This window comes from Elephas maximus, chromosome 9 (genome assembly GCF_024166365.1).
Source record: "Elephas maximus indicus isolate mEleMax1 chromosome 9, mEleMax1 primary haplotype, whole genome shotgun sequence".
NCBI classification, from domain to species: domain Eukaryota; kingdom Metazoa; phylum Chordata; class Mammalia; order Proboscidea; family Elephantidae; genus Elephas; species Elephas maximus.
Genome location: NC_064827.1, coordinates 71,134,905 through 71,159,030, shown reverse-complemented (window position 1 = coordinate 71,159,030; position 24,126 = coordinate 71,134,905). Strand labels below are relative to the sequence as shown.

At 39.9% G+C, this 24,126-nt stretch overlaps 1 protein-coding gene across 6 annotated transcripts in view; it reads right to left on the bottom strand.

The window, feature by feature from the left end:
• Positions 1-24,126, bottom strand: part of CNTRL (centriolin) — a 103,645-nt gene that overhangs the window by 21,859 nt on the left and 57,660 nt on the right. For all 6 annotated transcript variants that reach the window (XM_049896900.1, XM_049896894.1, XM_049896896.1 and 3 more), the window contains 14 exons: positions 19,075-19,282; positions 18,409-18,588; positions 16,781-16,960; positions 15,885-16,001; positions 15,461-15,605; positions 14,838-14,986; positions 12,729-12,918; positions 11,357-11,670; positions 10,611-10,819; positions 6,442-6,634; positions 1,791-1,921; positions 1,500-1,640; positions 1,285-1,411; positions 331-495 (listed from right to left, as the gene is read on the bottom strand). In XM_049896900.1, the coding sequence (XP_049752857.1) occupies positions 331-495; positions 1,285-1,411; positions 1,500-1,640; positions 1,791-1,921; positions 6,442-6,634; positions 10,611-10,819; positions 11,357-11,670; positions 12,729-12,918; positions 14,838-14,986; positions 15,461-15,605; positions 15,885-16,001; positions 16,781-16,960; positions 18,409-18,588; positions 19,075-19,282 (2,449 nt within the window). The remainder of the gene's footprint in view (positions 1-330; positions 496-1,284; positions 1,412-1,499; positions 1,641-1,790; positions 1,922-6,441; positions 6,635-10,610; positions 10,820-11,356; positions 11,671-12,728; positions 12,919-14,837; positions 14,987-15,460; positions 15,606-15,884; positions 16,002-16,780; positions 16,961-18,408; positions 18,589-19,074; positions 19,283-24,126) is intronic.

Below are 24,126 nucleotides of genomic sequence, written 5' to 3'. Positions count from 1 at the left end.
AAGTCATCAAAGAGGAGGTGGTATGAAGCTAGCTCATGAAAAATGGATAGGCTCTGGCTAATGATGAGGGAGAAAGGGCATTCCTGGAGAAGAAATGGTATGAGAAAGAACACAGAGGCAGGAAAATCTTGGATATATCCAGAAAACGATACAGCGGGAAACTACATATGACAATCACAGCATAGATACGCAACATAAAACCGAAGCAATGTTGCAGAGTCTTCAAGATTTTAGCAATTTATATTTGCATTTAAGGGAAACTGAAAGTATCTCAAAATACATCCATACTATTGTCCTAGGGATCTTAATAAAACCTATTGAAAAACAAACCCTAATGTGACTGCACTTCTCAACTACTTCAGTCTCTCCCAGTCTCAGAGCTTCCTGGAGGTCGGCCTTTGCCTGGACCATGCTTCCTTGGAGTAGATGCAGCTCCTCCTTTTTATGCCCCAACTGCCTGTCCAAGACAGCCATCTCCTGTTGTTGACTTGTCACCTGCAGTAAAAAAAAAAAGGGAGGAGTGCAAAGCTTGACAAAAGTCACAAAGCTTTCAGCAGGTAGATGGGAAATACCTAATCCAGCTAAAGCTACCAGGTGAGGAGGTCACAGGGAAAAATTAGTCCCTACTGGTCTAGTCCCAAGAGTCAGGAAGGCTAGACTGGGGGAAAGGGCATGAAATGTCTAATAATGATTTTGAGCTTATATATTTAAAACCACTCCAATCACAGCAATAATACCAATATAATAATAATGATTATCCCTCAGGTTATGGTTTTCAAAGCACTTTCATATCTACATTTTATTCGATAATAGTGTTGACGATAGAAGGTAGCCAGGGATTTGTTCATATTTATCTATGTTGTAAATTTTAAAATTACTCATCATTTTAGAAGTAATGCATATTTATTTACAGAAAATACAGATGAGCAAAATGAAGAAAATAGAAAATGACCATCCCCTCTCTGAGATGACCACTTTGGTACTTTGGTAGAGACTACACATACCATGTTCATAAGCACATTGAACATAAACGATCTCATAGAGTATACCACGTTCTAAGACACACTTCTTTTACTCAATGATATGTTATATAAAATTGGGATTCAGATTTGGGTTGGACTCTATACACTTAACACTTTGATACATGGCTTAAACTATTTATATTTTGTCTTTTCCAATCTTTTTCTATATATATGTATTACTTCTATAATCATAAAATAAATGTAGGTTTCAAAACAGCGTAAGTTGCTTTTTCTAAGTGTCTATTTTTTTTTATTATCATACCTGGCTCTTCAGTTTTTCCAGTTCTGCTCTCTTGGCCTGAAGGAGGGTCTCAGACTCTTGAAGGACCTGCAGGTGGTGATCCTCATTGCATTCCGCGGTCTCAATGTCTTTTTGCAGTTTCTGAAGCCTGCAAAGCACCAGCGGTACTAAGACTGGACCCTAAGAGCTGCCTTCTAGTACAAAACCCTTGAAGCCCCACAAGAGGCCTTACTTACTCTTCTGTCAGTTTTTCCTTCTTCTTGTTTAAACACTGGAAGTCTAAATCTTTTGCTGCTACAACTTTGTTTATTTCTTTCAAGATTTCTTCTTGCTCGATTTTGTGCTGTTCCAAATCCTTTGCGTCAGCCTGGAGCAATCTAAAACGCATCACTTTATTTGCCATCCCCCGCCCCACCATCACTAGACTTAATATTGTGTTATTTATCATAAAGCAATTATTATCCTCTTAGAACCAAGCTTTTCATTCATCTCACCAGGTACCTCAATGGCTAAGGGGCTCCACGTACCTTAGCTGCTGATCAGCTTTGACAAGGTTAATAGCAGTTTCCTGAGCTCTCCTTTCTAATTCTTCAGCATCTGACTCAGTTTGCAACAAATTTCTCTTGGCATCGGTGAACTTCTCAACAGCATTTTTTGTCTGCAAAAGAAACTGTCATTAAAAGCAATTCATTTACAATATTCACTCACAGCTACTGGCAATACACACTCTTTTGGAAACAAAAGGTAATGCAAAAATACTTATAAAAATGTCCATTCACTTCAACCCTCTAATCCTTACAAAATAATTTGGAAGCAAAGAGCTACTGCAAAAAAAAAAAAAAAAAATGCTCATTATATAATGAAATAATATAAAACTTGACAAGTAATAGACTAAATAAGTGATAATGCATAAACACAACAGAATATTGTATAGCCTTTACAATGATAAGATGGCAATGTAGTAATATGGAAGAACGTCAACGTTATGTTCGCTGAAAAATATAAATGTAAAATGGTACAAACACTATGACAGCAACTATGCAAAACCATATGTGCCAACAAAGACAGAAAGGCTACATATACACGCAAGTAGTCATTTAAGGATGGTGAGAGTGCGTGACCTTTTTTATTTCAAAATAATCTGTAATATTATTAGTATGTCATTTTCTTTAATTAAAAAAAACTACCCAATTAAGTGGCAATGAAGGGATTTTTACCAAAATTCCCTCCACTCAGAGATTCTTGCTTTACCCTAGATATTATCAAGATAAGTAAAATCTCATTAATCTGAGGATGACTGGTTGAGAAACAAAGATACTAAATACTTTTGAAGTTTGAAAACTGTTTTCTATATAAGATTTGGCAAAAACGGTTTTTTTTTTTTTTTTAAATCAACTTGTTTCTTTTTCTGCCTAAAATAAGAAGCTTAAAACAATGTCATCACGAGGTCCAAATATAGAGCTTGGTTTGTACTTGGTTGAGCAGTGACTGACCATCAGCCAATAAACTCAAGTTTCACAGCTGCACTAAAGTCAGATGTGTCTGTATGTTAAACTTGTCTATTAAATACCCCCTGTGGATGCAAAAGAGCTGGTAAGCTCTGAAAGAGCTGGAGAATTCACCATATTTCCATCCATGGTTTGTCAGTTCCATTAGCAAAAGCATTAAACAACTACGCACTCCAGAAGGCCACATTTCTAAGTAGTTTTTGTCTCCTCTGTCAGGTTTTAACATGTCTGACACATTCCTTATATAATGCAGCTGCTTCCTCTTTCCTAACAGACTGCCTCCCTCAGTCATTTTGGGAGGCTGGAGGGAAACAGCTTATCAGCTTTGGTTCAGTTACTATCTCTGCCTACTACTGACTGGTATCATCAATTTTTTTTTTTCTATATACCAGTGATACATTTTTCTCCTTCTCACAGCAATTTTCTCTCATAGTAATCTAACACGTGACAGCAGAAGGAACTAATCATCTGAAAAAAGACGTGGATGTTTTTCCATTTTTATGAAAGCTATCACTCACAGAATTTCTTTAATAACTTATGTAATTCACTTCAGTCCCTGGATAATAGATTTTTATTAAATAGACACACGTTGAAATAACAATATAAAAGCAGTAGCTCCTGAAGGGTTCCATGTGGGTAAGAGACTATTTTCATCTCGGAATTTTTATCTAACTAAAAAAGCCCTCTTAATGAGGTAGAACTTCAGCTGTGCAACCCTAGGCCAGTTACCAGCCTCTAGAAGCTTAATCTGTAAACTGGGCTAACACTGTCCTACCAGGTTGCCAAAAAGGTTATATTATATGGCATTTATAAAATGCCAGGCCGATAATGTATAACAATAGTAGGGGCTCAATAAAAGTTAGCTACCTTCCCTCCTTCACTTCATTTTGTGTTATAGCCTAAAGAATACTGTCTTAGGCCAAAAAATATCTGATTTTATATCATTACAAACTTGGAGTAAAAAAGTAAGACCGTGAGTCTCAGGAGGTTCATTGAGTCTTTAAAAGAATATAACAATGACCTATTAAAAACACACAGATATCAGAATCTGAAAGTAAAAACAGACACCCATAGGATAAGTAAGCGGGGCACGATGGGAACTAAATAAGGTGCTTTAAATATGTTATGTCATGTAATCATATTGAATAGTCTTATGAAGCAGGTATTCTCAGTCTCAACTTATAGACAAGGAAAGCAAAGCTCTGAGAATTTACTTCACCAAAGACATTCAGGCAGCTAACAGGAAATGCTTGAGATCACTAACAATAAGAGAAATGCAAATCAAAACTGTGATGAGATACCATCTCACCCTGACATTACTGGTGCAAATAAAAAAAAACAGAAAATAACAAACGTTGGAGAGGCTGCAGGGAGCTTGGAGTTCTTATGCACTGCTGGTGGGAATGTAAAATGGTATGACCATTTTGGAAAACGATATGGTGCTTCCTTAAAAAGCTAGAAATAGAAATACCATACGATCCAGCAATCCTACTCCTAGGAATATATCCTAGAGAAATAAGAGCTGTCACACGAATAGGCATATGCACACCCGTGTTCACTGAAGCATTATTCATGATAGCAAAAATGTGAAAACAACCTAAGTGCCCATCAACAGATGTATGGATAAACTATGGTACATACATACAATGGAATACTATGCAACAATATAGAACAATGATGAATCTGTGAAACATCTCACAGCATGGATGAATTTGGAGGGCATTATGCTGAGTGAAATAGGTCAATCACAAAAGGGCAAGTACTGTATGAGACCACTATTAAAACACTCATGAAAAGGCTTACACACAGAAAGAAACAATCGTTGATGGTTACTACGTAGGGGAAAATTAAATAATAGATAAGTGGTAACTTGGGTGAAGTGTAAGACAGTACACAATACTGGGGAAGCCAGGACAACTTGACCAGGGCAAGGTCACAGAAGCTTCACAGACACATCCATACTCTGTGAGGGACTGAATTACTGGGTTAAGGGTTAGGGACCATGGTCTCTTAGGTGATATCATGCTCAACTGGCATAATAAAGTCTATAATGTGCCACATCCTACTTTGGTGAGTAGCATCTGGGGTCTTAAAAGCTTGTGAGCAGCCATTTAAGGTACTCCACCAGTCTCACTCCCTTCTGGAGCAAGGGAGAATGAAGAAAACCAAAGATACAAGGGGAAGATTAGTCCAAAAGACTAATGGACCACGACTACCACAGCCTCCATCAGACTGAGTCCAGCACAAATAGACAGTGCCCAGCTATTACCACTAACTACTCTAACAGGGATCACAAAAAAGGGTCCTAGACAGAGCTAGAGAAAAATGTAAAACAAAATTCTAACTCACAAAAAAAGGCCAGACTTACTGGCCTGACAGAGGCTGGAGAAACCCCGTGAGTATGGCCCTCAGACACACTACAGGGGCACACCAGCCAGGGGCAAGGACTAGAAGGCAGGAGGGGACAGGAAAGCTGGAAATAGGGAACCCCAGGTGGAGAAGGAAGAGTGTTGACATGTCGTGGGGTTGTTAACCAATGTCATAAAACAATACGTATACTATTTAATGAGAAGCTAGTTTGTTCTGTAAACCTTCACCTAAAGTACAAAAAAAAGACCAGACTTACTGGTTTGACAAAGACTGCAGAAGCCCCAAGAGTATGTATGGCCCCCAGACACCCTTTTAACTCAGTACAGAAGTCATTCCTGAGGTTCACCCTTCAGCCAAAGATTATACAGACACACAAAACGAGACTAAATGGGCATAGCAGCTCAGGGGCAAGGACGAGAAGGCAGGAGGGGCAGGAAAGCTGGTGATAGGGAATCCAAGGTCAAGAAGGGGAGAGTGTTGACATGTCATGGGGTTGGCGACCAGTGTCACCAAACAATATGTGCATTAATTAATAAGTGCTACGGACTGAACTGTATCCCCAAAAATGTATGTCAACTTGGTTAGGTCATGATTCCCAGTATTGTGTGACTGTCCACCATGTTGTGATCTAATGCGATTTTCCTATGTGTTGCAAATCCTGCCTCTATGATGTTAATGAGGTGCGATTAGAGTCAGTTATGTTAATAAGCAGAACTTAATCTACAAGATTAGGCTATGTCTTAAGTCAATCTCTTTTGAGATATAAAAGAGAAAAGTGAGCAGAGAGACACAGGGACCTCATACTACCAAGAAAGCACTGCCGGGAGCAGAGTGTGTTCTTTGGACCCAGGGTCTCTGCACTGAGAAGCTTCTAGACCAGGGAAGGTGATGACAAGGATCTTTCTCCAGAGCTGACAGAGAGCAAAAGCCTTCCCCTGGAGCTGGTGCCCAAAATTCAGACTTCTAGCCTACTAGACTGTGAGAGGATAAATTTCTGTTGTTAATGCCATCCACTTGTGTTATTTCTATTATAGTAGCACTAGATAACTAAGACAATGAGAAACTAATTTGCTCTGTAAACCTTGATCTAAAGTACAATTAAAAAAAAAAAAAGGTGCTGGAAATTTAAATGACTTCCCAAATTCTCATAGCTCCTTAAGTAGCAGAGACTGGCCTAGAACAGTTGCCTGACTTGGATGACTGTGTTGTTACCACACTTTCTCTTTCTAATCCTTCCTGTGAAGATAGGAAGCTGTCTCACCCACAATGAATTCACACCTAAAATCACAACAGGACATACCTTCTCCTTTGTGCATGAAAGCTCACTTTCAGCCTCTGCCAGGAGTCGGTCAGCTTCCCTGAGCTCTGCACGGCGCTTCAGGAGGGTCTTTTCAATGCACTCAATTTCATCTACAATATCTTCATGGTGTTTGAGTGATTTTTCTATTTCTAGTTCAGTAATAAGACTCTCAACATTTCCATCAATGAAGTCCCTTAAAAAAAAAAAAAAAAAAGATACACATTAAAAGATTTTCAACGTAGACAAAGTAGACACTTGTAGCCTAACTGGTAAATGGATCCATTATGATTTTCTAATTTATATAAGGGGCAAGAAAGACAGCTACATTTGATTACCTTCAAAGTCTATGTTTACTTTTTGTTCAAGAGGGTATATTGTTAACAACAAATGTGTAATATACATAATGTATAATGCAGTTGTTTTGTGCTTTTTCCCTATAAAAACAACAACAAAGATTATTGTATTGTCCAGCATTTGGCCAAGCCAATGTTGATACTTTTATTCTGAGGTATAAAAATAAAACAAACCACTACCATAATAACTACGCAGTCTCTCAAAAATTATCCTTCAAAGCTCAGCTCAAAGGCTACCCTGAAGACTACCTGATTTTGTGATTTACTGCATTCTTCTAGAGTAAGCTGTGGTGATGGTATTTAACAAATCAAAAAGCATGACACCCAATTCAGGAACTCAAGGCTAACATGACAGGCAACAACATGACAAAATTATTTGAAGCTCGGACTATCTATGACTGTGTGGCAGAACATGAAGACAGACTCATCAACTTGTTAACAGGGTCTTTCTCTTTAAATAATGAGCATACAAATTATTTTTATCTTCTTCTTTGAATATTTTTATCTTCTTCTTTGAATATTTTTATCTTATCCAAGTTCCCTAGAATAATCGTTTACTACACTTTTATAACCAGAAAATGAAATGGTTATTCCCTATGATAATCCTGCAAAAACAAACCGACCTCAAAATACAAACAAAACAAAAAGTCCCCTCACAAATATATTCACAAAAATAATAGATAAAACCACCCCCAGGCCCTCAAAGATTTAGTTCCAATCTTCTGTGTGGTCCTTGCTTTTCCCTGCCAGATCTATCAGTTAGTCATTCATGTGTCTGCTCCTAGAAGGCAGTGATCATGTTTTGCTTGCCTCTGTGTCCTGCGGGGGCCTCTGCTCATCCTGGAGCCTGGCCCAGTCTGGCTTAAATGAGAAGAACTGAGGAACTGTCATAATTCATTGACCAGTACTGAAGGTAAGCTTCTACATAATTGGCCCAATCAGCAGACACAGAATTCAAGAACAAACCTACACTGTGCCGGGCCCTATGCCACAGGCTGGGACATAGAGATGAAGGCCCTGCCACTGCCCTGAAGGAGCTCCTGGACTCCTTATAATATTATGTGAACAGTGCTATGCCCGAGGACTAGCCCCAAACTGTGGGGGACCTGAGAAAAGCAAAGCTTCCCCTCCCCCATCTTTCTTTATTCTCATGCCAATTGACCTAGATGTCCCCTGAAACCATGGTACCCAGACCTCCATCCCTGCTACCATGGCCTTCAAAGCATTCGACTGTATTCAAGAAACTTCCTTGCTTTTGGTTTAGTCCAGTTGTGCTGACTCTCTTGTACTGTGCATTGTCTTTCTCTTCACCTAAAATAGTTCTTATGTACTATCTAATTAGTGAATACTCTCCCTTCCTCCCCTTGTAACCATCAAAGAATTAACTTCTTCTGTGTTTAAACTTTTTCTTGAGTTTTTGGAATAGTGGTCTTGTACAACATTTGTCCTTTTTCAACTGACTAATTTCATTCAGCATAATGCCTTCCAGATTCCTCCATGTTACAAGATGTTTCATGGATTCATCATTGTTCTTAATCGTTGCATAGGATTCCATTATGTGAATATATCATAATTTACTTATCCATTCATCCATTGATGGGCTCCTTGACTGCTTCCAAGAAAAGCTTTACGTGGTTTGATATTGACTGTTGTCTCCAAGCCATCTATAAATTACTGTATTAGTTTATTTTACATTTGCCTACTATATCCTAGTTTTTCGCTTTGTTTTGTTTTGATATGCCCAAATGGGTTGCTTGAGTGAGCTAGCTTGATTATTTTCCCCTTTGGGGTTCTGACGTCCTGTCACCAGATGGCTAGAGCTGTTATCAGGTTTATGAGCTTATGAGTCCATTCACTTTTTTGTGTGGATTCAGCTCAGGTATCCAGGTAGCTGGTCATCAAGTATGTGGTACAGGCTCTGTCCTACAGTGTTATAGGGGCAGGGGTGTTTGGTGTAGGTACCAGTATCTGGTTGCAGCAAGGGGTCACGCTCTGAACAAGGCAGGGGGCTGAGAATCGTCCCCCAAGTGCCTCTGAGGAAAGTATGTCCCTTTTCCCTAGAGCGTGCAGGTGGGTGGGCTCTGCAGACAGACCATGGGCACCCAATGCTTTTGGTTATGAAAACTGGGAGGTACCAGTTATCCTTGGACCCCTATCACGGGGGCTGGGTGACCTGAAAGGAGCCACCAGTTAGGTCCCTGATGTGGGTAGGTGAGGACCCTGTGTAAAAGGCAAAGCCGTGCCAAATATCAAACATCCACCTCTCCACTGCGCAGCTTAAACAGTCACACTCTGCCAGCAAGGGCCTATTCTCCTAGAATAGGGCCACACAGGTCCATGCAGGTGGGAAAGGTATTCAAAGTCCACGGACTGTTTATGCCTGGACAGGAGCTGCTTCTGTCCTGAGCTCCCCAGGTTAGTGGAGCTGGCAGATTATCTTTTCCCCTAATTGTGAATTTATTCCTTCTCCATGTCCCAGAGCATGGCTCAGGGTGCTCAAATGGGCCTATCTCAGGCCCAGGGAAATCAACAACCACTGACGCTGGCTTGGGAGCAGGGGCCTGACAAAATATACACAAGTACTCAGCTTTTGCCGAGAGCACCGTTCTTCTCTGTTTCCGGAGGTGTGAGTAGGCTGTGTGGCTGGCTGCTTCTCCCTGGGAAACTGCGGCTGAACCGCCGCTCGGGATTGGTGCCTGAGGGCTCTTGGCAATTCAGGTCCGGTAACTCCTCTCCGCTTCTGAACCGTCTCTTCCTCCCCCTGCCCCTCAGTTCGTTTTCTAACCTTGCCTTTGATATTCAGGGCTCCTAGCTTGTCATAAATATAATTGTTTCACTTGATTTTTCAGGTCTTTGTCGTAAGAGGGATCGCCAGAAGCATCTGGCTATTCCGCCATCTTGGCTCCAACCTCAAAGCATAGAAAAGCTTTTTTACTGAGGGAATCTCTGATCTTCCTTTTGAAAGACAGATTGGAGTTAGGCAGGTGGGAAAGAGAAGGGAGAAGACACCTCAGGCAGAGAAGACAGCACATGCAAAGGTGTGGAGGCGGGAAAAAACAGAGTGCTTGGGAATACTGTAGGAAGGTAAGTAGGGCCAGATCAAACACTCTGTGTGGGAGAGAAGGATTAAAACAAAACAAAACAAAAAAAAACACAGGCAGGGCTGAGATTGTGGAGGGTGGTATATATCCTGAAGGGATGGAGACCCACATGGGAGGGCAGCATGGTCATATTAGCAGTCATGTTGAAGGGAGAGTAATGAGACAAAAACTAGACATGGGAGGTCAGTGAGGAAGCTATCACAATGGTCCAGGATGAGAATGACTAAAGGCCAGGGCAGTGGGAATGAAAGAATGGGGCCCTTTTGAGAGCTCTTTGTATATGGAGTCAGTAGGACCTGATGAACAACTGGATACCTGGGTAGTGAGGGAAAGGGAGAGTTGGAAGGACCTGCCATGCTTTTAGGTAGGGTAGCTGGGGAAGAGAGATGGCTATGCCATTACCCAAGAGGGATTACAAGAAGAGCTGATTGAAATTATCGGCCAAAAAGATTTATTTAGATCTGCACTGTCTGCTATGGTAGTCACCATGTGACTACTAAATTAATTAAAATTAAAAATTCAGTTTGTTTTATTAGCCACATTTCAAGTGTCCACTACCCACATGTGGTTAGTGGCTACTGTTTTGGACAGTGCAGATCTAGAACATTTCCAAGGCCACAGAAAGTTCTATTAGACAGCACTGATTTTAGAATATCTTAATGAAATAATATCATATTCATGTGAATCACAACAGTAAAATGGCTAATAATCTTACTTTCGCTGTTGATGTTTTTGGATGGTTCTATGTAATTCTTCTACTTCATGCTCTAAGTCTTTCTTCTCTTGCAAAAGACTATCAATATTATGATGCAGCTCTTCCATTTCTTTTTCAGACTGCCGCTTAGATATTCTCATCCACCGTTCTTCCCGTCGCTTCGATTTTAAATGCTGCATTATTTCTTCTAATCTAGAAACTTCATTCTCCTGAACAAAGAAAAAAATGCAAGACTGAAACATCACAAGATATTTCTCCTTTTCTGCCAAAACCTGAAATTAACTGTGGTGAAAGTAGAATCTATATTCTGAAAATAGTGGCAGATTCTACAGCTTGAGTGTATAAACACATGAACATACATGTGTATTCATGCACACATACATACACCTATACGTATGTGTACAAGTACAGACGCTAATACGTGACTATACTTACACATACATGATGATACACCATTTTTAATAGAAAAGTATATGATGATTTTTAAAAAATGGTTAATTTCTGGATTGAAAGCATCTGTTAAAAAAACTGATTTTTGTAGAACAGCCTGGGATCCTAACTCCTGTTCACAATATAATTTTTATAAGAGAATGCTCATTCAGTTCTAAACATCAGCCTTACAAACACACTTTTGGGATACAATCCATTCACAAATAGAACACCTCAAACTGTGCCATTATGTATATAACCTTAGTCAGTCACCTTTGGAAGAAGCAGGGATGAGGATCATACATCTTTCCACTTACTAAGTTATGATGTTCTGGGACATTGCAATGCAGCACGCCCATGGGGATGAGAGGGACTGAGAAGTTGGGGGGCGGAGGTCCATACACAATGGGGGCCCCAGCAGGAGGTGGACCATAAACAACAGTTCCAGGGATGAGAGGTCTGCTATTGTTGGGCAAGGGTGGAGGTGGTGCATAAAGGGCCATGCCCTGAGGCACCGGAGAACCATCAGGAAAGACAGTATACATCATGTATCCAGGCGGAGGCACAAATGGGGGATCCTCTTGGTCATCCAGGTCACTCTCTTCCTGGCTATCTCCTCCACTGTCTTCCTCTTCAAAGAAATGAACAGAAGAGTGTTTTACCCCAGGGTTTATAAGATAAACAGGTTTAGTAGAGAATAGCACCATTTAGGCTAAGATACCAGAGATGTAAGAATAAAACTCTGAAAAATAGGTCAAAAGTGGTTTTGAAAAGCAGATCAAAACAAGGATTCAAATTATTTTCAGTGGCTGATACTTGAGTTTTTATTATGCATATCTGTTGGTTTGTTTGTCCATCTGTTCATCAGTTCATTCCTTCATTCATCACATTACATAAAAGACCCACAGAGATGTGCTAAGAGATCCTATGGTACCCAGCATTTACCAGTATCATGACATATTAGCTCTCTCTAATGCGATGGCTTACTTATGTCCCCTAGAAACAGGACCTATGTCTTGTTTATTATTGAAGATGAGAACCTAGCACACAGCAGGCACTCAGTAAACAATTCCTGAATGAACAAATTCTCAGGAGATTGTATTCTCATTTTACAGATTAACTCCCTCAGAACAACTAAATCATTTGCTTAAAAGATCACATTTCTACTAAATAAAAGCGCCAGGATTCACTCCAGGTCTGACTCTCTCTACACCCAGAACTTCGGAAGATAGACCTGTAAACCCATCAATTTAGTACAGCAAGATTAATGCCATAATACAAGGATATATGCTGCCATGCTCCGGGAGTACAGATAAAGAGCTGCTCAGGCTGCCTGAGTGAGGCAGGGTGGAGGAAGGTGCCACAAAAGGAGCGATGTTTGAGGACCTGGGTCTCACTTAAGGATAAGCAGGAATAGGTTGGGGAAAAGGAGGAGGAATAAGGCCATTCCGGACAGAGAGTTTAAAACATGGAGGTTTGAGGAACATGGCATGTGCTCAGGTATGGCTGACATGTGACAGAGTTATGGGAGGTGAGACTTCAGACTTGGTACTGGCCAAGACCAGATCACAGAGGGTCTTGCAGAACAAGCTAAGGAGTTTGGACTATGTCTTACAAACTTCAGGCAGCCAATAAAAGGTTATTAAACAGAGAAGAAAAACGCAACCTCCCTTTTGTGATTTAACCTACCTCTATTTGAAAAAGATTTATGTAACCCACTTCTGATGGGAGAATAAACCCAGTATCCTGAGGCAGGTGGAGGTCCACTGCCTTCCTTCCCATCTTGCTGCCCAAGATGTGGTTTTCTAATAGGAGTTGAGGCTGTGCACTTCAGGCCAACACCAGAGTCCTTGGTGACCTGGGAACTATGGCTAGAAACCTAAAATAAATGACAGCAGAGTACACCATCTATTACAAATGGAAAAGCTAATTTTGAGAAATGTTAAAGTCTAGAGCCCAATTCTGATGTGGCGAAGTTGAGAAAGAATTTGGTTTCTTTGCATATATCATAATTCTAATTTTTCAGACAGAAGTTAGAAGTGATTACATGGTCATATAAACCGCAACCTTGTACAAGGGTTCAGTTAATTGACATCCCTCTGGACTCAATCAACATGGCAGCATCAGGGAGACAATACAGAGAGTAGTGCTGTGTGTACAATGGCTGGGGTCCACCAGACTAATTTGTGAAAATGAAGGGCTCAAAATTTGGTAAAAGCAAAATACTCTAAGTTTTGTCTACTTATCACTTCAGAAATTATTATTTGATAACATCCATTTCCTATTCTTTCAGTACAATTTTCTAAAGATAATGAGTCTTGGATCATGCTGAAATGGGAAAAGTACATTATCCAGCTTCTTGGATGGGTTAATTTTATCTGGCAATTCTCCAGATCCTTCCTTATTGCTTATGGAAAACCTGTTTTCGTTTCTCACTCTGGAGAACTGTCAGCCACACTTCCCCCGTGCTCATCTTTACTAGTGGTTCTTCTGCCTTTGCTTTGTCCTTGACGGCCCAGCAACTGAGACAAAGGACATTCCAGTGAACTTTCAATGGAACCTGGGCTTTTAGTCTCCCGCTGTCCTGGGAGCCTGGCATGAAATCAAAGCTCTATTCTGTTGCTCTCCCACTCTTTCCTCCAAACTCTCACCCAACTCAAGCTTACGATGTTTTGCTCTAACCTATCCTGCTTCCACTTCTAGCTCTGGCTGTGCCAAGGATGTTGGCTTCCTTTAGATTTCTGCAAGAAACTTCCTAGATTCTGCTCTTTGGATTCTAGTTAAACCTACACAGCCCTGGAATCGTATTGTGTCTGAGCCACTTCTCCATAACCCTTGTCCTTCAGAATGTCACACCCAGCGTCTCTGATTTGGATATGTGCAGCTTATAGTGTTCTCCTCATCACCCATATTCAGGCACAAAGCCCTGACCATTTTGTTTCCTCAACAACTCTCAATTCCATCTCTTCTTCTCCAACTCCATTGCTCTAGCTCTGGCCTCTGCCATCCCTCACCTGAATGATTTCAACAGTTCCATAAAAAGTTCACCCTGCCACAAGTCTAACCTCCACACTCAGCCAGAATACAGTTTATATAGTTCTGATCGAGTTACACATACCCCCAGCTTCCCACAGCGTACAAAATTAAGTACAAGGGATCTCAAGGCTCTTTTTTAAAAAGTATAACCCCAATCTATCTTTCCAGCTTCAACTTTCACTGTTCCCATTCAATCCTCAAGCCCCATGAGGCTACTTGCCATGCCTAAGTTAACTGTTCTTTTTCACATCAGCTGTTCCCTCCTCCCTAAAAGCCCATCCCTCTCTGCTTATTAAGGGCCAACTTCAGGACCCTGCTTTGTGAACTTCTCTGTAAGATCATTCATCTTGGCACCCCACCAATACTGAGCGCCTGACCTAGTCTACAAGAAGCATGAACATGTCTGTTAAAATGAAATGAAATTGAGGTGTCTATTTTTCTGTCTGCACCTCTGCATATTTTATACCCGCTTTTAACGGGCTCTCTGGACTTGAGTCGCCTTATCCCCTTTACAGCATCCTCTTTCAGGGACCCATAATACACTACCTGAGCATAAAAGAATAATTACCATCTTCCCTGGGAAGGCCCTATTTTCATCTTAAGTATCAAAAACACTTAAGAACCTCAACTTGTGGCTCTTAATGTATAGCTTAGCATATAAATATTTCTGTATGGTTCCTGTTCACAAATTTGGGGATGGGACATTGTCATGCTTTCTTCAAGAAAATTCAGTATAGACTCCCAGCACCACAGATTTCCTACTTTTGATGATGGTGGTGGTGGCATAAAGTACCAATAGCCTCGTCTTTTGAAAGGATCTGCTATGCTGCTGATATAATCATTCTGATGAGAAACTTCACGACGAAGCTCAGCAATTTCTTCCAAAACATTTTCAAAGCCTCCTTTGCTATCTGAAAAGGAAAGTCATTCTATGAAACTGGTATGAAATCATCCACTTCCTTTCTCTCTCAAAATCCAAAATTGATTCCATGACTGCCAAAGAATATTATCAGTTCCTCAAAATTGGCTTTTAGTGGGCTCTTTTGTAGTTAGTTTTTGCTAGCACTTAAAAAGGATAGATACATCCTTCTGTCCTTCAATTATAAAGTGGGGCAGAGAAAGCAAATAAACAGATTTGTAAACATTACTTCTTTTGAAAATATAAATACAAGTTTCTTGTCAGTTTCTTTGTAGTCCAGTTTCTTGATACTGCATTTATTATTTATTAAGCTAATTACACAGCTCTGTAAATCAAGCACTGAATTCATCTGCCACAGTTAAAAAGACAGAAGGACAAACAAAAAGTTTTCATTTTAAAATAGCACTGTTTACGGTGAAAACAACAACTGCCAAACCACTACCGAAATCAAAGCCCAACCCCTTACCGGCTCCAGTGAGGTCTAGTAAATTCCGTAGTCTTGCGATCTCTGTCCTTTGTCTCTCCATTGTCTCATTGAGTTTACTGATTTCTAGCACCTGTGAGTTTGCTAGTAAGGTGCCTGCATCTGCTTTTTCCATCTCCATTAGAAACTATTGAAGAATCACATACAAAAAGTTGGCCAATAAATTCTTGCCAAGATGCGCTTATCCTTGCAACTTGATTATAATTCTATGATTTACGCTTCACCAGTGAGGAAACTGAATTACTCCTTATATTTAAACTGTGCTGTGCCTGGTAAACAGGAGTGCATAAAATACTGATTTACAATTGCACTCTAAAATTCTTTACAGTGTCACCTGCAGTAGTTTTATCATCAAGGAACTGAAAAGGACCCAGTAAGGAAAAGGTCTTGAGGTACCAATACTGACCTGATCCTCTTTGTCCCTGAGAAGATTCTGTAGGAGTTCAATCTCTGCTTCTGCTCGGGTCAGATCCCTGGCTGCACGTGCTGCCTTTCTGCTGAACCTCTCGGCTTCCTGCAATTCCTGCTGGGACAGAGGCACGAAAAAGGCATCACTGCCATCACAGGTTGTCTTCTTGATCTCTTTCTTTCTTTCAGATTGATTCTTCTCCTTTAACCAGATCACCTGTCTGGCTGTCCCATGGACATGTGGCACCAAGTCTCACCTTCTCATGTGTTGCTCCCATTACACAGAAGCCACCTCTGCACCCACTATGGGGGCCAAATGGAAGGAGTGCTGCGTCAAAAATGCATGGGCTAGTGTTTGCCTCACTGTTCTATTATCTTCCATGACTAGTGTCACTCTCATCATTAGATTTTCTCACCTGTGATCTACTACCCTAATCTCATTAGCATTTGTATCCTAGAAAGCACCGTAACAGACGTGATCTCAGTCAGGAGTCAGAAGAGCCCTATGAGGCAACACATTATCATCTGACTGCGGGAGATGAAAAACTTGAAGTTCAGAGGGATTATATGATAAGCCTTCAAAATCCTTGTCCAGGTGTGTATCGAAGGCGACCTTCCTAAGCAGATCACAAATCCCTTCAGGGAGGGACAGGATGTTTCACTTGATGATTCCTTTCAGGACACAACAGAGTACAGGGCCAATGGTGGCACAAAATAAAGTCTTGGGGATTGTGATGAGGAAAATACAATCTTTAGGTCTTAAGAGAAACCAACAACTTTACAGTGGCTTATAGAATGATCAAAGTCTATAACAAGAGATCAATAATCAAGTTGCTATATTTTTTTGACAGCAGCATGACTGGTGGAAACTTGTTCTCTACCTGCAGGACTCACCTCTGCTCGGTCCTGGTTAATTTTCATAACAGTTCCATGAAGGGACTTAAGCTGGTCTTTGGCAATGGTGAGCTCAGCTGTGGCTAGCTTATCAGAGGTTGCCACAGCTTTCTTTAGTTTCTTCAACTCTTTATCTAAACCAAGAAACTGCTCCTGGGATCTGGCATCTTCGAGTTTCTTCTAAAATAAAAGAAGCATTAATTAAACAGGTGAGTCATTTGGCAGAAGTGAATTAAAAAGAGCCAAATTGTGAGAAGGAAAAGCACTCTGCTCACATCTCCCCTCAGTGAAGTCTGTTAGATCTACGTTCCATGAGGAGAGGGGCTCTGTTCACTGCTGCATGCCCCATACTTAGACCATGCCTGGTACACAGTAGGTGCTCCATAAATACTTGCTGAACAAATAAATAATTAAAAATATCTCAAAACTGCATGATAAGCTTGGAATTAAATCAGTCTTCCCAGGCATGAATCTCAGTGATCATAATTCATTTATTTACTAGATAAACATTTCTTGTCCCCTCTGATAGATCAGATGCTGGGAATCACTGAGTCAGGTACTGGGCATATGGTGACAAACAAAACAGTCTTGGCTGCTGTCCTCCAAGAGCTTACAGCTTATGACAGAAACAATAAACAAATAAAGTAAAATTAAAATTATGATTAGTACTATAAATGGACAGAACAGTGTACTATTTGAGACAATTGCAGGGGAGACCTAGATTGGTGGGAAAGGGGACAGTCAAGGAGAAGAACAGTGAAGGAAAATGGTTCAGGTGAAAGAATGGCATGTGAGAGGACAGGAGGAAGAAAGAACTTGGCATTTTTAAGGAACTGAAATACGCTTTCAAGATCCTATTATTTTCTGCTTTGAATTTTTTCTTTTTTTTCTTTTTGATACCATATGCTTTCATTAATGGAAGCATGCCAAGTCACGGAATGTGTTTATATTTTTAGCTGGTAATATAGATTTTTAAGATTATTATTTGGGAATACATGGGTCCCACAAACCTTGAAGGGTTCTCAGGTGCCAGGATTGGTGGCCGCCTGTCTGTCCTACTGATCTTTGGTGGCAGGATGTATTGCAACACACAAAAAAACAAACTCACCAGGGCTCCCTAACTATTACAAGGCAACCATAAAGGCACTTACAAGGCTTATCTAGCTGTACAAAAGCCAAAAGAGACAAAATTTTTACCCAATTACACTTCCTCGATGCACTAGCTCACATTTAAGGCTGATACTCCAGCTATTTTGCTTCATTGAATGTTTCTTTTGCCTTTCATCATTACACAAATTCCCAGTGAAGGACAGCAAATATTTTTCGTGGGAAAAGTAGAGTCCCAAGACACCTGAGAGCCAGAAAAAGTGGGTGGGATGACCTATGAGTCATGAAAGGGATAAGGAGCACAGTGAGAAAAGGAGACAGGTAAAAAGAGGCAAATGATGGAGGGCCTCATAGACTTAAGAATTTTGGTCTTTATCTATGAAGTAACATATTATCATCTACAATGCAGTCAGAGGCTCCCATGGATCACACCCCTCTGAGCTGACACCAAACTGGTGGGCCTTACAGGCAGAAGCCAATCAGCATATACTTCTGTGTCTCACTTTCCTAGTCTTCCCTACCTTTTTCTCTAACTCTTGGAGTTGGGCCAGAATTCTCTCCTTTTCTTCATCAGCTTCCTGAAGTTGGAGATCTGTAAGGCCTTGGATTTCCTCCATACTTTTTAGATTTTCTTGCAAATAGTGAATTTCATTCTCTAACTGCTGGATTCTTGCTTCATGTTGCCTCTTATCAAAACTAATCTGTGAAGAAACCAAGTTTCAAAGATGATTTTTAAGCAAAATATGTTTCCCAAACTTTTTAGATAATTATATTTCATTACTAAAGAATATAACATAATTTTGGATTAATTAGTTATTGGAGATGGTTTCATCTAGAATGTGCCCTAGGATCCATTTCAATGTTTGCCAGATCATTAAATTCATTACATAAAAAATAGGATTCTGGCACCACACCATACTCTAGCAATGTGGTATTATTAACCTACATGTTATGAACATCTCTCACTCGTTCCAAAATAAGGAAAACTGTGTCACAAACGAGCCTGACTTTGACATCAGTAACCATATTCAGGGTTGAATTTCTGTCACACCCAGCTTGACTTGTTATGAGTGAAAATAACAACAGGTTACATTGTATTTACATGAGAAAGGAAGCATTGTAATTTGCTGAAAAGCATTAATATTTGCCGAACAGTTCCCTCCAGCTGCCTCTTGCCCTTTTCTTACTCTTGCTTCAAGGGCTCTCTCACAGGCCTGCCTGAACTCTTCTTGTCCATTTGCCAGTTTCTCTTGTTGCAGAGCCATTTCTTCTTGGAGTTTTCTCTCTCTAACTTGTGCTTCCTCTCTTTCCCATTCGGAGTGTGCAAGAACTTCACTGAATTCTTTATGTAAATTGGCAAGGCTTTTCCCTAAGACATCTGAAGGACTGTTGATTCTGGCAAGTGAGAAAAAAAAAGATGGTATAAATGTGCCATTTTAATTTTGATGCTAGATTAAACATGCTGTTAACATTAGTACAAGAGTAAAAAGAACTGTGTGGCATGGGACTGATGTCAATTCACAACAATTTACTGAGCAGCTCCTAAGTGCAAATCATTATTTTATCAAATGACTACTGCCATCCTGAAAACGCAGGTACATATCAGGCTAACGATGTTTGCTCAAAGGATGAATGTGCATTTCATATATTTAAAACTATCTCTGGCTTTTTTAAACTACCAACTTTTTTATTTTACTGTATTTTAGATGAAGGTTTACAGAACAAACTAGCTTCTCATTAAACAGTTAGTACATACATTGTTTTATGACATTGGTTAACAACCCCACGACATGTCAGTACTCTCCCTTTTCGACCTTGGCTTCCCTATTACCAGCTCTCCTGCCCCCTGCTACCTTTTAGTCCTTGCCCTTGGGCTGGTGTGCCCCTTTAGTCTTGTTTTGTCCTATGGGTCTGTCTAATCTTTGGCTAAAAGGTGAACCTCTGGAGTGACTTCATTACTGAGCTAGGAGGGTGTGTGGGGGCCATACTCACGGGGTTTCTCCAGTCTCTGTCAGGCCAGTAACTATGGTCTTTTTGATGAGTTAGAATTCTGTTCTACAATTTTTCTCTAGCTCTCTGGGACCCTTCTATTACGTTCCCTGTCAGAGCAGTTGGTGGTAGGCAGTCACCATCTGGTCATACTGTTAAAACTACCAAATTTGCAAAGATTTTACTTTCCTGCCTGTTAGGTATCAAGTGCTATGGATTCCTGAAGAGCCATGGAGAGCAGTGAGCTTTGCCCAGGAAAGGACCAAGCAATCTGATCCCTGGGCCCTTCTTCCTTTTTTAAGTTTTATTGTGATAAAAATATATGTAACAAAAATCTTGCCATTGTACCCATTTTTAACTATTCAGTTCAGCGATATTAATTCCGTTGCCCATGTTGAGCAACATTACCACTATTTCCAAAAGTTTTTCATCACTCCAAATAGAAACTCCGTACCTCGTGAAAAATAACTCCCCATTAGCCCCCCCCCCCAGCCCCTGGTAACCACTTATAAACTTTGGTCTCTATGCATTTGCCTATTTTAAGTATTTCATATAAATGGGATCATACACTATGTTTCCTTTTGTGTTTGATTTATTTCACTTAACATAATGTTTTCAAGGTTCATGTGCATTGCAGCATACATCAGAACTTCATTTCTCTTTATGGCTGAATAATGTTCCATTGTATGGGTATACTATACTTTGTTTATCCATTCATCTGATGATGGACACTTGGGTTGTTTCCACCTTTTGACTATTATGAATAATGCGGCAAGCATCTGTTTGAGCCCCTGCTTTCAGGTCTTTTGGGTATATACCTAGGAGTGGAAATGCTGATAACTCATATGGTAACTCTGTTTAACTTTCTGAGGAACTGCCAAACTGTTTTCACAGACATTGTACAAGTTTACATTCCTCCCAGCAATGGACAAGGGTTTCAATTTCTCCACATCCTCATCAACACTCGTTATTTTTCATTTTCTGATAATAGCCATCCTGCTGTTGTCTTGTGCCTTTGAGTCGATTCTGACTCGTAGCGACCCTTTATGACAGAGGAGAAATAGGGTTTCCCAGGCTGTAATCTTTATGGGAGCAGATCACCAGATGTTTTCTCTGGCGAAGCCATTGATGGTTTCGAACCACTGATCTTTTGGTTAGCCAAGGGCTTAACCATTGTGACACCGGGGCTCCCTGAATAGCCATTCCAGTGGGAGTGAACTGCTATCTCACAGTTGTCTTGTTTAGCATTTCCCTAATGACGTTAAACATCTTTTCATGTGCTTACTGGCTCATGTAGACTACTAGTCCTCTAGACTAGTTTCATCTTTGACTCTTCTTTTTTCTCTTTCGCTCCAGACAAGTAGAGACCAATCATTGTATCTTAGACGGCCACTTGCAAACTTTTAAGACCCCAGACACTACTCATCAATCTAGGATGTAGAACATAAACCTGAAATATCTATTCAAGTCCTTTGCCCATTTTTTAAGTAATGTTTTACCATGTTTTTGGTTATAGTTTACACAGCAAATTAGGTTTTCTTTTAACAATCTAGATACATATATTGTTCAGTGACATTTTTCATGTGTCAACATTCTCAATATTTCCATTCTGGTTTTTCCATTTTCATTAATCTAGTTTCCCTGGCCCCGCCTTTACTGTCTCATCTTTGCTTTGTGGTAACTGTTGAACTGTATGGTCTCACAGAGATGATTTTTTTAAAGCAGCACAGTACTCACTGGTGATAGTTTATCTCATGAGCCAATCTGTTATTTAGCTGAAAGGTGACCTCCAGGAGTGGTTTCAGTTCAAAGTCTAAAGGGTATCTCAGGGCAATGGTTTTTGGGGTTCCTCTAGTTTCAAACAATCCAGTAAAATTGGCCTTTTTTAAGATTTTGAGTTTTGTTCTACATCTTTCTCCCATTCTATCCAGAACCATCTATTGTGTCCCTGGTCAAAATGGTTGGTAGTGGTAGCCATGCACCATCTAGTTCCTCTGGTCTCAGGTTAGATGAGGCCGTGATTTGTGTAGACTATTAGTCCCGTAGACTAGTTTCTTCTTTGACTTTTTGGTTTCCTTCTTTCTCTTTTGCTCCAGACAAGTAGAGACCAATATTTGTATCTTAGATGGCCACTCACAAACTTTTAAGACCCCAGGCTGGAACACAGAACATAACCCTTATGAACTATATTATGCCAATTGACCAAGTTGTCCCATGAGACCATGGTCCTAAGCCTTCGAGCCCAGTAAACCAATCTCACAAGGTGTTTGGTTACCTCTAGGAAGTACCCATAGCCATGCCCACAATGTGCTTTATTATATATATGAACATATATGCAGCACACCCTTCCACGTATATACATATACCTACAGATACATCTCGGAATCAACTTGACAGCAACGGTTTTTTTTTTTTTTTTAATACACATATATACATACCTATTTACCCATGTAACCACACACATATTTTCTGGTTGTTATTGCTGTTGCTGCAAAATTGTATATGTTTTAGCAGTTACTAAAAACGTCCCTTATTCTTGTATACTTCTTAATGTCATCATTTACCTCGGTCAAGCAGTGCACACTTCACCCACATTCAGTATTGCCTTTCTCATCACCAAAAATAACAAGTGTCTACTATCTAGACAGTGATCTCCCCTCCCTCTCCATTGGTCCATTGTTTATTTGGGTCTTTTTATTGTTGACTTGTAGGAGTTCTTTATATATTCTGGATATTAAACTCTTATCAGGTATACAGAAACCCTGGCGGCGTAGTGGTTAAGTGCTACGGCTGCTAACCAAAGGGTCAGCACTTCAGATGTGCCAGGCGCTCCTTGGAAGCTCTATGGGGCAGTTCTACTCTGTTCTACAAGGTCGCTATGAGTCGGAATTGACTCGACGGCACTGGGTTTGGTTTTTTTTTTGGTTTATCAGGTATACAGTAACCAAATATTTCTCCCAGATTATATGTTGCCTTCACTTTCTTGATTGTGTCCTTTGATGTATAAAAGCTTTTTTTTAAAAAATTGTGATACAGTCCTATTTATTTATTTTTCTTTGTTGCTTGTGCTTTTGCTGTCATAACTAAGAATCCATTGTCAAAAACAATGCCTTGAAACTTTGCCCGTTTTATGTTGAGATTTCTATGGGTTTAGTTCTTAGTCCTTGAATCCATTTTATTTATTTATTTATTTTTAATATCATGTGAGCTATGGATCCAACTTCATTCTTTTGTGTGTGGAAATCCAGTTGTCCCACGACCGTTTGTTGAAGAGATTCTTTCCCCACTGAATGGACTTGGCATCCTTGTTGAAAATCAGTTAGCCATAGATACATCATTTCTAGACTCTCAATGCTACTCTATTGGTCTATATGTCTATCCTTACACTAATATCACACTTTTGTTTTTTAAATTAGTAATAAGAAAGTTACTTTATCTATAGCAGTATCAAAAGAGTAGCCTTCAATACAGGGACATTTACAGAGATAAGTAGGGACACTGATTAAGTTTAAAGGGTCAATGCTACATAAAGATAAATCAATTTTAATTGTGTTAGAACATAACAGGCCTAATACCACACTGTTTTGATACTGTAGCTTTGTAGTACATTTTTAAATCAAGAAGTATGAGTCCTCCTACTTTGTTCTGTTTTTCCAAGACTGTTTTGACTATTTGGGGCCACTGGCAATTCCATGTGAATTTGAGGACTGGCATTTCCATTTCTGCAAAAAAGACATTGGAATTTTGATAGGGATTGTGTTAAATCTGAGATTGGTTAGTACTGACATCTTAACAATATTAAGTCTTCTAATCCAGAAACATGATATGTCTTTCCATTTATTTAGGTCTTCTTTGATTTCTTTCAGCCATATTTTATAGCTTTTAGTGTACAAGTTTTTCATCTGACTGGTTAAATTTATTCCTAGGTATTTTATCTCTTAGATGCTAATGTAAATAGAATTGTTTTCTTAATTTCTTTTCAGATTCTTCACTGCTGGTGTATAGAAACAACTGATTTTTGTTTTGTTTACCTTATACCCAGTCACTTCGCTGAATTTGACTATTAGCTCTAGTAGCTTGTGGGTTCTTTGGGATTTTTAATACGTAAGATCATCTGTGAAATGAGATATTTTTGCATCTTCCTTTCCGATTATTTCTCTTGCTTAACTGTTCTACCTAGAACATCCAGTACAATGTGGAATAGCAGTGGTAAAAGCAGGCTGCCTTGTCTTGTTCCTGATCTTAAGGGA